General features: G+C 42.1%; 1 protein-coding gene across 1 annotated transcript in view; it reads left to right on the forward strand.

The window, feature by feature from the left end:
* Positions 1-3,894: 3,894 nt before the first annotated feature.
* cttnbp2 (cortactin binding protein 2) overlaps positions 3,895-15,279 on the forward strand; it is a 59,803-nt gene continuing 48,418 nt past the window's right edge. The window contains exon 1 of the mRNA XM_033968314.2: positions 3,895-4,197. Coding sequence (XP_033824205.1) covers positions 4,087-4,197 — 111 coding nt within the window. The 5' untranslated portion in view covers positions 3,895-4,086. The remainder of the gene's footprint in view (positions 4,198-15,279) is intronic.

The raw sequence follows: 15,279 nt of genomic DNA on the forward strand, positions 1-15,279 counted from the left end.
GCCTCTGTATCATGTTGTGAGGTGTTGTTAGCATTTTCTGCAAATACAACGGCTAAACTGTCGAGCAAAATTTGTTCAACAATGTCAACGATTTCTTCAGTGACTAGACATCTCACCTCTTCCTGCTCTAACCACTGTGGACAGTTACCTCTGGGTTCTCCATACTCTTTTCCGTGTTATTTACTAGAAACCCAAGAACTTCTGGTTCTAGCCCCTCTACCCAATGAGCACCCTACTTCTAGCATTCTTGCTTGTTTGTGAAAGGAGACTCAAATTGAACTCATGCAATGAATCCATGTCATAATCTGATTCTGTGGAAGTTTCCAAATCAAATTCTAAACCAGATAAATCTTTGCAGTTTGAAAAGACCCAATACAGATTTCCTGTGGTGATCAATTCTTCACCAACCTCATCTTCATTTTGTAGAAATTTCAAATCTTCCAGGTCTAACCATTCTGACCAGTAAACCCTAGTCTCTTCAAAGTTCAGCCTTGATGTTTTGCTTTGAATGGCCACACTGCACTGACAAATTCCTTCTTTTTCCTCTGCTGACGTTAAGATATCCAAACAGACGTCAGAGATGGGCATGTCATTGACACCCCGTTTGGTCAAAGGGTTTTCAATGGTAGGTCCATGGTTCATTTTTAGCATTCTCGCAAACCAGTTCATCTTTGTCCAATTTAGGCAAGGCAAGTTTATTTGTATAGCACAATTCATACACAAAGTGATTCAAAGTGCTTTAGAATAAGAAAGACATTAAAATCACAATAAAACAAATCAAAACATAAATAATCATCATAAAATGAACATTAAAACAGAAGAGTACAGAATAAAACCCTTTCAGTCATATGCACAGCTACTGTAAATAGAACCATTTTGAGCCTGGATTTAAACATTGTCAAAGTCGAGGCCTGTCTCACATCTTCAGGAAGACTGGTCCAGGTTTTAGCTGCAGAAAACTGAAACACTGATTCCCCATGTTTAGTCCTGACTCTGGGACCAGCAGGAGGCCGGTCCCTGAAGTCCTCAGAATGTGAGATGGTTCATGTGGCTCTATAGAGATGTAGAGACCTCCTTGTTATTTGCTACAATTTTCAAATCTTCCGGCTGTAACCACTCTGACCAGTGACTGTTTGAGGTCTCAGCATTAGCATTAGCTGTTGGTTGTCTTATCTGATTGGCTGCCGGCTGCCATATTTGGGTTAAGTTGCATTACGACAATTAGAATTTTCTCTTCAGTGCGTCTGAGACGTTCTGTTGTTTCCATAGGCTCATTTTGGGAGCTGAAAATATAATATATATACATACAGTTAAATCCAGAGGTTTACATACACCATATAAAAAGACATATACATGTTTTTTTTCTCACTGTCTGACATGAAATCAGAGTTATGAATTTATTATTTAATTAGGATCACCAAAATTATTTCTATTTGCTAAATGCCAGAATAATGAGAGAAGGACTTTTTAGACAATTTTTCATTACTATCTTCAAAGTCAGATGTTTACATACAGTACATTTAAACAATTTGGGGAAACCCAGATGATGATGTCATGTCTTTAGAAGCTTTTGAGGTTTATTGACAACATTTGATTAATAAGAAAAAAAAAAATTAATTAGAGACAAACCTGTGGACTTATTTGACGGCACACCTGAAACACACTGCTTCTTTGTGTAACATCATGGGAAAGTCAAAGGAAATCAGTTAAGATATCAGCAAGAGAATTGTGCACTGGTTCATCCTTGGTGCAATTTCCAGATGCCTGAAGTTGCCACGTTCATCTGTTCAAACAATTATACTCAAGTATAAACATCAGGGGAATGTCCAGCCATCACACCGTTCCGGAAGAAGACGAGTTCTGTGTCTCAGAGATGAACGCGCTTTGGTCCGAAATGTCAATATCAACCCAAGAACAAAAGCAAAAGACCTTGTGAAGATGCTGCTGAAGCTGTAAGAGTGTGTCATTATCCACAGTGAAATGAGTACTGTACCAATATGGACTGAAAGGACACTCTGCAGGAAGAAGACATTACTACAAAAGAAACAGACAGATTAGAGTTTGCAACTAAACACAGGAACAAAGACCTCATTTTCTGGAGTCATGTCATGTGGTCTGATGAAACTAAAATTGAACTGTTTGGCCATAATGAGCATTGTTATGTTTAACAGCAAGGCGCCTGACAAACTTGGCTCAGTAAACTTCTGACTTTGAAGAATGTAATGAAAATTTGCCTAAATAAATCCTTTTCTCTTCATTCTGGCATTTAGCAAATACAAATAATTGTGGTAATCTTAACTGACCTAAAACAGGAAAGGTTTAGTCTGATTTTATGTCAGACATTGAGAAAAAATACACGTGTCTTTTTATATAGTGCATGTAAACTTCTGGTTTCAGCTGTATAAAGCCTACAGTATTGGGCTGTAGGCTTTAGGTAGGCTGTAGTCAGGCTCATAAGTCGTGCTCATAAGCTCAATATAAATCACTTATAGACTTCTTATGCCCTGTAATTTCATACAGGCCTACAGTAATTCTTCTGTTTGATTTTGTTATTTTCCTTATCATTGACAATTATTAATTTCATGAAGAAACAACAAATGCTAATTGTAAAGTATCTAGTGACATAAACAGCCTTTATGACAGGTGCGTTCTGTTGTCTGACTGTTATTTTCTCTCTGATCCTTTCCTCAACACAAGATGGTGCCATTAAGCCAGACATTTGAAGAAAACTGTACACTGTAATGATCAGCATAGATCTGTTTTGGGATAAATTGTGCACCTTTAATTCATGACCTAGAGGGCCTGCCACCTGCTCTTCTTCCAGGATATATTGCTTATTGCTTTGCTTGGGAAAGTTCCACAGTTCGGCATTAAACTCATCCAACTCCATGAAGACAAGCAAATTGTACAACCAGGCAATGTTACAGATCAGATCAGTGGAGAGGCGAACAGACAGACTGTAAGAATGCATGTGTTTCAAGGTGTTTTTGTAGCAAAAAAAAAAACACATCAGGATGAGTCAGTTGCATTTTCATGGAAACAAAGTGGGGAACCTCCAACCAGAAAACATACCAGAACCTTTAATGTCAATGCAGCCTAATTTGTTTGTTTATTGTTTTTTTTGTTTATTTGTCTTCCCTATGTTTATACTCGTATCAGTGTTTTTCTCTTATGGATTATAGTAGTAGCAATATTAGTAAAGTTCAGTTCAATTTGTTCTCTATTCGGTTACAGTTATCACAATGTTGCCACAATTCACAAAAAAAAAAAAAAAAAAAAAAAAAAAGTACATTTATTTTAATATTTTGAGTAGCTGGGCGTGTAGAAGAAGCGATATGCCAGTCGTAGAAGTATTAATAGTAGTAGTAGTGACAGTGATGGTAACAGTACAGTAGTAGTATCAGTAGCTGCAGTAGTAGGCCTGGTGCTTGTACCCTGGATAGTGATGTTTTGCTGCTGTGACCTAAATCTGTTAAATGCGAGTCTCGTGAGCAGATTCCCTTAATCCTGGCATCACATCTGCAGCTCCACATCTGTGAACAATAGCTCTGTAAACGCATCAGAGCGGAGTATAATAATAATAATAATAAAAACTGTTTATAAGTTAATTATTCACTACAAACAATATAACCTATGCAACTTCCATATATTCCAATTAGGCCGATTGAGTGGGTTGAAATCAGTCTGTCGGTCGAGTGGAGCCCGTCTGGAGCCAAGTAGAGTTTAATCTGATTTTCACATTTTGCTGGAGTGTCCCTGGTTTCCTCTCTCCTGGCCCAGTTCCGGCACAAAGTCCTGTGCCTGACGCCGCCCCCTCAGTACCTCAGATGCCGCTGTCAGTCACGGTGCGTGGGTTTGAGTAGGAGCGCGACGCACCGCTGGATTTTACGCGTCTCCGTTCGTTCACGCCCACTCTGCTCAATAGGCCCACCCACCGGTCCCTGTTTCCCCACGAACCGACACCGCTGCCGGACACTATCCCTGCGTCTATCCGCTCTCTGTCATCCCGTTGTTTCACCCACAAACCGCCGCTGCTTCGCTCTTTTCCCTTCATGCCTCAGCGCCGCAGGAGTTAAAGCGCGCCGGATGCGCCTCGCTTCAGCGCGCCGCTCCACTTCGAAGATGGCGTCGGAGGGAGCCAGCGGAGAGGCTCCGGGACAGTCCCTGACCGCGGCCGTGCTGACCAGCGCTGACACGGTAAGAGCCCCGGTACCTCCAGAGCACACGACTGTCTGTGAGTGTTTACGATCAACGACAGACGCGGCGCGGAAAAACATCTGCGCGTCTCAGAGGCGTAAAGAAAGGAGCGACAGCGGCAGAATTTGTGAGCACACACGGCTCCTCGGAACTCGCAGCCCGGACAGAGCGTCTGAACGGACCCGGGTCTAGTCTGGACCTGGCTCCTGGTTCTGATTCGGGTCTATTGTTTCTGTTCGCTTTTGACGCTCTTTACGCAGGGCTGTTACGTTACCGCATCAGAGAAGACCGCGTCATACACATTTATACACGGTCTACTCAGCTCTCAGTGGAAACACGACCCAGTTTATTCCTGATTTATTCCTGGTTTAGTCCTGGTTTAGATCCAGATGTCGGGTCTGTATTTTGCTAAACCTGTCCTTTTGTTATTCTCTGTCTTCTGGTGCAGGTTTTGCAGCTTGTTGCCTTGAAGAGACATATCATATTTACAGAATCCCTAGTAACAGGTCCCTGGTTTAGTCCTGGTTGAGATCTGGATAAAATCTGGTTCAGTTCTGCTTGAGAACCTCTTTGTTAAGCTGTTATTAGTCGTTTTGTTGCCCTGTGGCGTTCAGCTGGTTGGGCTGATCTTAATTTTTGGGACCCACTTTCTAGAGAATTAAAGAAACCAATTTAAATGAATATCTCTGCTCCAAACAAGCACAGAACCAATGCTTTGTTACAACTGGGTCTTTTGTTATAGATTTTCTAAAGCTGCTCTGTGTTATTCTGTACTAAACCAGGTGTAAAAATGGTACAGGTATACTTCCAGACAGTAAGGGCATTATAACATCTGGTTCATTCCAAATTCAACAATAGTAGTGACAGTGTGTGTAACTCTTGTTCATTATGAGACTGCCATTTCGCCCATCTCTCTCTGGACCTAATACATCGATCGTTTGGACCCCTTTTTCCCTACACGTTTGACAAAGGGGAGCTGGTGCGGTCCATGTTTTTCAAAGTGTCTGAACAGCAGAAAGAAAGATAGGAAGATAAAGAGAGAGGAGGAGATAAAGAGAGAGAGAAAGAAAGAGAGCGGGGGAAAGAAAGAGAGAGAGAGAGAGAAAGCAGGAGAGAGCCGTTAAAGTCTGGAGCCCACGTGAGACATTTCAGTTGAACTCACTGTAAACAACAGACCAGTGAACCATTCTGAACAAGTAAACAAGCTAGTCCTGGTTTAGTCCTGGTTTAGTCCTGATTTAGAACTGGTTTAGTCCTGGTTTGGACCTGATTTAGTCCTGATTTAGAACTGGGTTAGTTCTGGTTTGAACCTGGTTTAGTCTTAGTTTAGTTCTGGTTTAGTCCTGATTTAGAACTGGTTTAGTTATGGTTTGGACCTGGTTTAAACCAGTGTCCCCTCATTAGACACAGGTTAAGTATAGAGTATTAGAGTATTATCTTTTCACTCCTTTTTAACTTGGATGCAGCATCAGTTTGGCCTTGGTTCTGTTCTGCTCGAGTCCTGATCTTGGCTTGCTTCAGAAGGGGTGGGTATTATTGACATAAATTAATTTCTTGATTTTTTTTATTATCCCAAAGACGAGATTCAGATGGTCAGGAATGTGAGCAAATCTGCCTGTAAATGTTTGTTAAAATTGAGGTACCTTATTTTCAAACCATGAAAATGAAGTATGCATTTAACTTTACATATTTAATCCTTTATCTGTCACAAACTTCTTGGCACATCACTAGTATTCACATGCATGATTTTTGGTCAGAAACCCTTCATGATGAGGATGCAATCAGGGCCAGTTACTTCGCCTGGAGTGGGTGCGGCAGTCAAAGTCATGGGCTTCGATGACTGGATCTCTGGACATGGAGACTCGCTCTATGAAATGACATGAAATATCACCTCGCTGGGGGGGAAGGAGCCTGAGCTTGTGCGGGAGGTTGAGTGTTACCAGCTAGATATAGTCGGCCTCATGTCCATGCACAGCCTGGGGTCTGGAACCCAACTCCTTGAGAGAAGCTGGACCCTCCATTTCTCTGGCGTTGTCTGTGGGGATAGGCGGTGAGGTGTGGGCTTGCTTATTGCCCTACAGCTCAGCCGTCACGTGTTGTAGTTCACCCCAGTGAATGAGATGGTCACGTCCCTGCGCCTTCAGGCTGTGGACAGGTCTCCCACTGTTGTGTCAGCCTACGGGCCGAACAGCAGTGCAGAGTACCCGGCCTTCTTCCCCTGGGAGCGGTGCTAGGCAGTGCACCGACCAGGGACTCCGTTGTTATGCTAGGGGACTTGAACGCCCATGTGGGCAATGACAGTGACACCTGGAGAGGGGTGATCGGGAAGAACGGCCTTCCCAATCTGAACCCTGAGAGGTGTTCTGTTATTGGACTGTGGTAATCACAGTTTGTCCATGACGAACACCGCGTTCAAGCGCAAGGGTGTCCATCGGTGCACGTGCATCTGGACTCCTTAGAGATTGGAGATTGATGATCGACTTTGTTGTCGTTTCATCTGACCTCCGGCTGCGTGTCTTGGACACTCGACTGCAGACAGGGGCAGAGCTGTCAACCAATCACCACCTGGTGGTGAGTTGGATCCGCTGGCAGAGGAGGAAGCCGGACAGACCTGGCAGGCCCCAGGTGTACTGTGAGGGTCTGTTAGGAACATTGGTGGAGCCCCCCTGCCAGTGGGGTTTTCAGCTTTCTGATCTTGACTGGGAATGCTGTTGGATGGTGGAAGGAATACTTTGAAGATCTCCTTAATCTCACTGTGACATCTTCCGGGGAGGAAGCAGAGACTGAGGACCTAGAGGCGGACTCAACCACCACCCTGGCTGAAGTCACTGAGGTGGTTGGCAAGCTCCTCAGTGGCAAGGCTCCAGGGGTGGCTGAGATCTGTCCCGAGTATCTTAAATCTCTAAATGTTGTGGGGGTGTCGTGGCTGACATGGCTCTGGAACATCATGGACTGGCACACCAGGGTGGTGGCCTCTCTGCTTAAGAAGGGAGGACCGGAGGGTGTGTTCCAACTATAGGGGAATCACACTCCTCAGCCTTTTCGGTAAGCTCTATTCCAGGGTACTGGAGAGGAGAATCCTCTCCTCAAGTGGAGGAGTTCAAGTATCTCGGGGTCTTGTTCACGAGTGAGGGAAGGATGGAGCATGAGATTGACAGGCGGATCGGTGCAGCGTCTGCAGTGATGTGGTCACTGTATTGGACTGTTGTGTTAAAGAAGGAGCTGAGGCGAAAAGCAAAATTCTTGATTTACCGGCCAGGCTACATACCCTCACCTATGGTCATAAACCTTGGGTAATGACCGAAAGGATGAGATCTTGGATACAAGCGACCAAAATGAGTTCCCTCTGCAGGATGGCTTAGAGACAGGGTGAGAGCTTGGTCACATGGGAGGAGCTCTCTCCTCCATGTAAAGTGGAGCCAGCTAAGGTGGCTTGGACATCTGTTCAGGAATCCCCCCTGGACGTCTTCCTAGGGAGGTGTTCAAGGCATGTCCCATCGGGAGAAGGCCCTGGGGAAGATCCAGGACACGCTGGAGGGACGATGTCTCTCGGCTGGCCTGGGAACACCTTGGGGTCCTATCGGAAGAGCCTGAGAATGTGTCCGGGGTGAGGGAAGTCTGGGAGTCCCTGCTTAGACTGCTGCCCCCGTGACGCGCCCCGGATAAGCAGATGAAAATGGATGGATTTCTGGTCAATTGCACAGATTTAGAACAGCTTTTATTTTGACAGAAATGTGAAGCAGAGTGGACCAGCAACGTATACAGCCAATCAGCTCTCACCACATACTACTTTAGTATACTAGTCTGGTTTAGCCCTAGTCTAGTCTTGAATAATTCCTGGTCTAATCCCGGTTTAGTCCTAGTTTAGTCCTAGTCTAGCCCCGGTCCAGTCCTGGTCTGGGCCTAGTTTTCAGGAGCAGAGAAAGTGGGTTAGGACTCACTGGAGAAGGCTAAACGCAGCTCTGCTTTAAATAGAACAGTCCTCTGGTTCAAGCTTCAGTCAAACCTAAACAAACCACTGTTTAGGTTACACATGTCTCTATTATCTTGTCTCCATAACGCTTTATAGATAATCGAGATTATGTACATCATAATAAACATATTCTCCAGAAAAGCTTTAAATCATGTTATTATATTTTCTCCTCATCATTAACTTGTTCTAAGTGGTGTTTCTGGTGTAGGGTAGGGCTTAAACTTTTTCATTGCTATGAGGGATTTTCGTCAATTGGAGATATTTAGGGAAACATTTTGGTCAATGCATAATGTTAAAAATATAGGCAAGGCAAGGCAAGGCAAGTTTATTTGTATAGCACAATTCGTACACAAGGTAATTCAAAGTGCTTTACAGAATAAGAAAGACATTAAAATCACACAAATCAAACATAAATAATCACAAATAATCATCATAAAATCAACATTAAAAGAGAAGAGTGCAGAATAAAAACCTGTCAGTCATATGCACAGCTAAACAGAACTGTTTTGAGTCTGGATTTAAACATTGTCAAAGTAGAGGCCTGTCTCACATCTTCAGGAAGACTGTTCCAAGTTTTAGCTGCATAAAATTTAAACGCTGATTCCCCATGTTTAGTCCTGACTCTGGGCACCAGCAGGAGGCCGAAAATATATATAGTTTCTGCTTGGGCCTGACAATCTATCGGTCATTTAAGTCCATGTTAGAGTTTTGATTCTGAACCCGCAGGGTCTACTATGATCCAGAGAGTGCAGCCTGAACTGCACACTTTGTATTCGCCTGCTGCCATGTTCTTCAAGGACTAACAGCAGCCCCAGCGCACAGAGCTCAGCCACTGCCACGTTTTTTTCTCTCTCTCACAGCCCTGTACGTGTGCACTCCCACACGTGAGTCCCGCTCTATAGAGAAAAGTCCTACCTGTCTGCCTCATGTGCATCCAGTGTCCTGACTCCTGACCCATTACACGTCAATGAGAAGAGTGAACATTGCAGAGCTAAACTCTAAGAGTTTCTGATCCAAACTAACTCTGACTATCTCTGGTTTAAACTAGCTCACAGTGTCCCAGCAGAGGACCGACATGCTTTCTCTGTTGCAGTTTTCTTCATAAAGTGCGATTAACGGCTAGGTCGATTTGTGCAGAGGCACTGCATGATCTGTGCAGTCTAATACTAAAGACCTAAAGTGTACCGCCAGTTCAATGCTGTTATGTGTTAAGTGCAAATTAAAGTTAGTTTGAAGCAGTGGTTCTTAAACTGGGTGAGGGTCCTACGAGGGAAAACAGGCTGAGTCCAACTTGTAAACAAGAGCAAAATAAAGCTAATAAAGATAAAATAGAAAATATAGGGCAGGCCTGGAAAACATAATAATAAAATATATTATAGCCTATATTAGAAAATGACAAGTGAATTGGTACTAGGTGAACATGTTAAAGAGGCACTATGCAACTTTTGGGGAGGTTTTTGTTTTGCCTGTAATATTCCACAGAGACAAACAGAATACTCGATCACACCATGGCACAGGCCACGTCAGTGGAGAGACACACAATAAAATATATTTATTTTCTTTTTATCCATACAAACTATGCGTTCAATGACATACTTTGGAACAGTGTAGGCCCTTTAACATAAGAAAACGTACATAGTGCACATTGAAATTCAAAATACAGTAAAATATGGTCTGTTTTGTTTTTTATTCTTCTGGTCAGTATTGTTTCAAAATGAGCAAAGTGTTAACTCATAATCTGTTTGTGCCGTAGTTTATAACTTCAACAAATTGGTGAAATCGCTATTTGCATTTTTTTTTAAGTACCATCATTTCCTCCATAAACAACATCTCCTGCCTTATTCTGCATAAGAATGTCTAACCCTGTAGTTTAGATCTGTACAAACATGTTCTGAAATGTGATTCTAGTATTGGTTTGTCAGTTCACATTTCAGTCTTTTTCTTAACTGCTCTGGACAGTTGTGAACTCTGAACAGAATCCTAATATTGAAACATAAATAGCAAATCTAATTGTAATGCTAGTCTGAAAAATCACAGTTATAGATAGTAGTTTGAGGTAGATATTTTTCCCAAATCCTTCATCCCTACTGTTGTATTGTTCAGCTTGTATTCCTAAAATCCCACTGAACTTTGGCCATAAGCATCCTCGGACTGCACTGTTGTGTTCCAGGTTATCTTTGTTTATATATCTGTCAAATCAACCAAAATAAACAAATGAATGATTAACAGCCATAGACTGTAAATAGTGGATATCATGTTAATGACTGAAAAGCTTCCAGGCCCAACCTAATGCACTCTGCACACTGAAAAATCCAGGTTAAAAATAACACCAGTGGAGTTGTTTTTAGCAGGTTCACAGACTGTGGATGAACAGTACAGTAGTGGACACCCATCACAAATATCTGTACTCAAACTTGAATCAAAACTACTAATTTGAAGTATCAATGAGACAATGTAAAGCCCCATTTACACATGTTCCCGGGAAAATTACTGGGTACAGAATGCCAGGTTGCAGGTAACCAAGGAAACCAAGTAATGATCCTGTTTTCTGATTTCATTCATGCATACACCTTCCCTGCATATTATTGGTAACTTGGTAAAATTCAGGGAAATCAGTTGTGGCTTCTTTCACACATGACTCTGATCTGGTAAAATGCAGGTAAATTCCCAGGTGAGGATGCACGTGCGAATGGGGCTTAAGTTTGTGAATGGTTTTGACCTAATACAGAATCAAAACCACTTAGAAATATTGCTGAAATTACTTACGTATGCTCTTGATATGTTTGATATGTTTTTGGTTGATATATAGGGACAATTTTGATTATTTTCCCCAATTTATTTTAATGTTAATTTACTACAAGCTCATCCACAGCCTTTTTGTACCATAAACCTTTAAGAGAGCTGCGTATTCATGTTTTGTGCAGTAATCTCATCCCATTAAAGTGTTCAAATAAAGCTCTGTGTGTACTCTTTACGCAGCAGGTCGGCCAAAACGAAATATCAGCCTGGAAATTCAAGATTAATCAGTGCCATTTAACACAAAAATGTCTTCCTCAAAGTCTCACGTCTGCTCCAAACCACATGCTTTCACTGACAGAAGGACTGGCTGTAGAACTCTCCATTAAAAAGACCCAAGCTGATCCCTGACCATTAGAAACTACTGAATCTCTTGATTAAAATTCAGTTAATTGCGCAGTACAGCCCTAATTGTTGTCATGTGTGGATGCAGGATGAACGTATTTCTTGTGGCCTCAGCGCTGCACATTACTCAGGCTGCTTCCCCTCTCCCCAGACACTTCCCTGTCCATGCATTGGGGCTATTGGCCTGATTTCTGTGACTCAGCAACGAATAACTGTGGTTCTTGTGTCCTTGGAAGAAAAAAAAAGACTAACAAATCTGTTCTATATAGCACATTTTCTTTATAAAACATGAGTTATTTTACTTCTATGAGGTATTAACTGCTAACACATAACATATTTAGAGCACCATGTTACCTTTTATTGTTTTCAAAATGCTATATTCCCTGAAAACAACATATCTTTGCTCTCTGCCCTAAATCACGACCTCTTCAGAGCCGTATCACAACACGATCTGCGTACATCCCACTAATGAAACCACTGCACATCGCGTAAGGTTTGTGAAATTGCTGTGTACAGTTTTGTATCACTGAATTGCTGTGCAGGAGTCGTGGAGGTGACGTAGGCTTGTGGGCGGAGCATTGGACAGAATCTTACACCTAACCGTAAGGAGGGTTCAAATAGGGGCAGGGAGAGATCGCAAAATTACTGAAACATGCATGGATAACATCTAAAACCTCTTCAGGCAGGTTTTTGATGAGGGTACAACATGGAAGAAACCTCCAAAAAGTCTGTTTGGCTTAATACCCTCTTTAAATTCAGTTTTTGTTGCATATTTCAAAATTGTAAAACTGGTGTGGGTGGATGGACATGTCTCACTGAGCGTGCCCAGTGCAGAGAGGGGGAGGGGGGGAGGGGGGGTGTACAGAGCGCTCTCAGTCTGTCTCTCTGAACAGGTGCAGAGGTCTCCTGGGTTAAATTAAGACCAGTGACTCTGCTCTCAACCTGGACCACGCACAATGTAAATACACTGAGAAAGACCTGGTTTAGACCCAGTTCGGTCCTAGTTTATTTTAATTCAGCCCTGATGGTTTAGTTCAGCCTGGGTTTAGTGCTGGTTCAGTCCTGGTTTATTCCCGCTTCAGTCCTGGTGTAGCCCTGGTTTAGTCTTGGTTTAGTTCTTGTTCAGTCCTTGGTTAGCACTGTTTCAGTCCTGTTTTAGTCCTTATGTAGCCCTGGTTTTGTCCTTGGTTAGCCCTGTAGTCCTGGTTTAGTCCTGGTTTAATCTTTGTTTAGTCCTGGTTCGGTACTGGTTATTCCTGGGTTAGTCCTACTTCAGTCCTGGTTGAGTCATGGGGTTTAGTCCTGGTTCTGTCCTTGTACAGTGTTTGTTTAGTCCTGGTTTAGTTCTGGTCTGGTTTAGTCCTGGTTTAGTCCTGGTTGAGTGCTGGTTTAGTCCTGCTAATTTCGCTAATTGATTCCGCTCATTACACTGGACAGTCTTTAAATAAATGAACTCTGTGTCACACCTGTTATTTGTGCATCATTTATAAAGGCACACATTAATAATGGATGAGTTGTATTATTTACTATTTATATTTTAAGTGCAAAGCCATAAATATACTCTTCTCTCCTGATCTTGGTTTAGTCCTGGTCTAGTCCTGGTTTAGTCGTGATTTTGTCTTGGTTTAGTCCTGGTTTAGTTCTGCTTTTGTTTTGTTTTTAAACTTGCGGTTGAGCAAACATTTTTTCTTTAACCTGATGTTAGTCCTGTGGCCATCTTATATTATATCCTTATTTGGTTCAGTTTTAGCCCTGGTTTAGCCCCATGTTAGTCCTAGTTTAGTTCTGCTTCAGTCCTGGTTTAGTTGCCCTGGTTTAGTCCTGTTTTAGCACTGGTTTAGCTTTGCTTGGTGCTAATTTAGCCTTGTTTTAGTCCTGGTTTTGCCCTGATTTTGCCCTAGTTCTGTCCTGTTGAGTTGTGAGTCACTGTTTTTGTGACTTATTCCACAGGGATAAAACCCTGAAAATAGTGGGAAAAAATCAGCCTTGAGCAGAAACTTTGAGTAAAACATTGACCTCCTCATCACATTATTTTTGAAAAGTGAAAGTTTGTAACAGACTGTGAAGTTTCAGTTTGTTTACGACCTCTCTGGGCTCTGCTCTGGCTCAGGTCTTTGGCTGCACTGGTCCAGCGCTGTATCGACTCATTGATTTTGAATGGATTTTGTGCTCTTTTTTCTGGTGTGAAATGAACTCAGAGCTTCATTTCAGCTCAGCTTCAGTCACAGCTCAGATCTGGAGAAGGGTCCAGTCTTTCCTGGCTAAAGCTGTCAAAGTATCAAAAATTAGATACTAATCGATACTAAAACTAGGATTCACATGCCACACATGAACCTTTCCTCAATGGAGTTCAACAGTCATTTCCATAGCCCATTTCGTAGCCTGCTCTGGTTCTGAATGTAAAACTTCCATTCATTTTTCTCATAGACTTTTGGAAAAAAATTAAATGTTAAGAGTTCAAAGGCATCACGGAGTCTAACCAGCAACGTGCTAACTAATATCCATAACACGGTTGCGTTAAGTCCAAAAAGCACATTTAAAACACAAGATTCAGCCAAATGCTTTAATAATTTAACGGTTTATAAAATTTCAGAAACAGATATTAGATAAAATTATAGTTTTTGTGCTCATTAGTTAACATAAGTCTAATCAGCTCTGAGCATTCAAACTTTGAATTTTATTTTATTTTTTCCTAAAAATCTATGAGAAAAATGAATGGGAAATGTATTTCTGGAGCTGGTCACAGTTGAGCTCCATATTTTTAGAATGATCTTGAGCTGTATCTTTCACAAGTATAAAACACATAGACTAGTATACACACATGGACCACTATGAACCTACTGGACACTGAGGGATTACACAGATATAAGGACACATGGGAATATCAAAGAAAGTACCAGTATGTGGAAAATCACATTCTATCATCTAAATAAAGAGTATTTTTATTATCATCAGTATCATTAGTATTGGATATCGAGTCTATTCCTGTTTTACTTTCTGGCCCGGCTCCCACTGGTGTGATGGAGGCTGGGAAACCAGCGGTTCAAACCAATCAATGAGCAGGCACCTTGTGGTTTGGGCGGAGCCAGCAGTGAAATGCCAAAACAAACCAAAGCAAACACCAAAACAAACATGGCGACGCAAACAGACCTTATGTCCTTTTGTGCATTTGTGGGGTAAAGATGTCTCTCAACTGGATTTAACAAGTTTGAGTTCTCGTCTTGTTCAGCTGTGGTGACGTTACGACCAATCAGATTGAACTAATTGTCATGGTTGGTTCATAACTCCAGATAACAGTATAGCAGTAGTCAGCAGACTATTATAACTTTTGTACCAAAAATGTCAATATAAAATAGATATTGAGCATTTTCCTTAGTATCAAAACTGACTTTGACATTTTAGAATCGTTTCAACTCTGAGTTTGTCTGAGTCTTTTATTTCCATCCATTCAGTAGACAATTAAGAATATGTTATATTATGAACTGCTTTGCAGAGTTTTAAACCTGATGCCCTCCCTACCTTAGTTTGGTACACAGAGTTCTCTGCAGTCTCCAGTCCAGTCTCAGTTTGGACTGAGAGTTTAATCTGATTCAAGACCAGACACATTAGAGAGGCTTCCCAGCACTGACCCTCAAACTGCTGTATGTAATAAAGCAGAACTGAAACAGGACTGAACCAGGACTAAAGCAGGACTGAACCAGGACTGAACCAGGACTGAACCAGGACTGAACCAGGACTAAAGCAGAACTGAACCAGGACTAAAGCAGAACTGAACCAGGCCTAAAGCAGGACTAAGGCGGGACTAAACTAGGACTAAGGCAGCACTAAAGCAGGACTAAAGCAGGACTAAGGCAGAACTAAACCAAGAGTAAAGCAGGACTAAGGCAGAACTAAACCAAGAGTAAAGCAGGACTAAGGCAGGACTGAACCAGGACTAAAGCAGGACTAAGGCAGAACTAAACCAGGAC

The sequence above is a fragment of the Periophthalmus magnuspinnatus genome, chromosome 6 (genome assembly GCF_009829125.3).
Source record: "Periophthalmus magnuspinnatus isolate fPerMag1 chromosome 6, fPerMag1.2.pri, whole genome shotgun sequence".
NCBI classification, from domain to species: domain Eukaryota; kingdom Metazoa; phylum Chordata; class Actinopteri; order Gobiiformes; family Gobiidae; genus Periophthalmus; species Periophthalmus magnuspinnatus.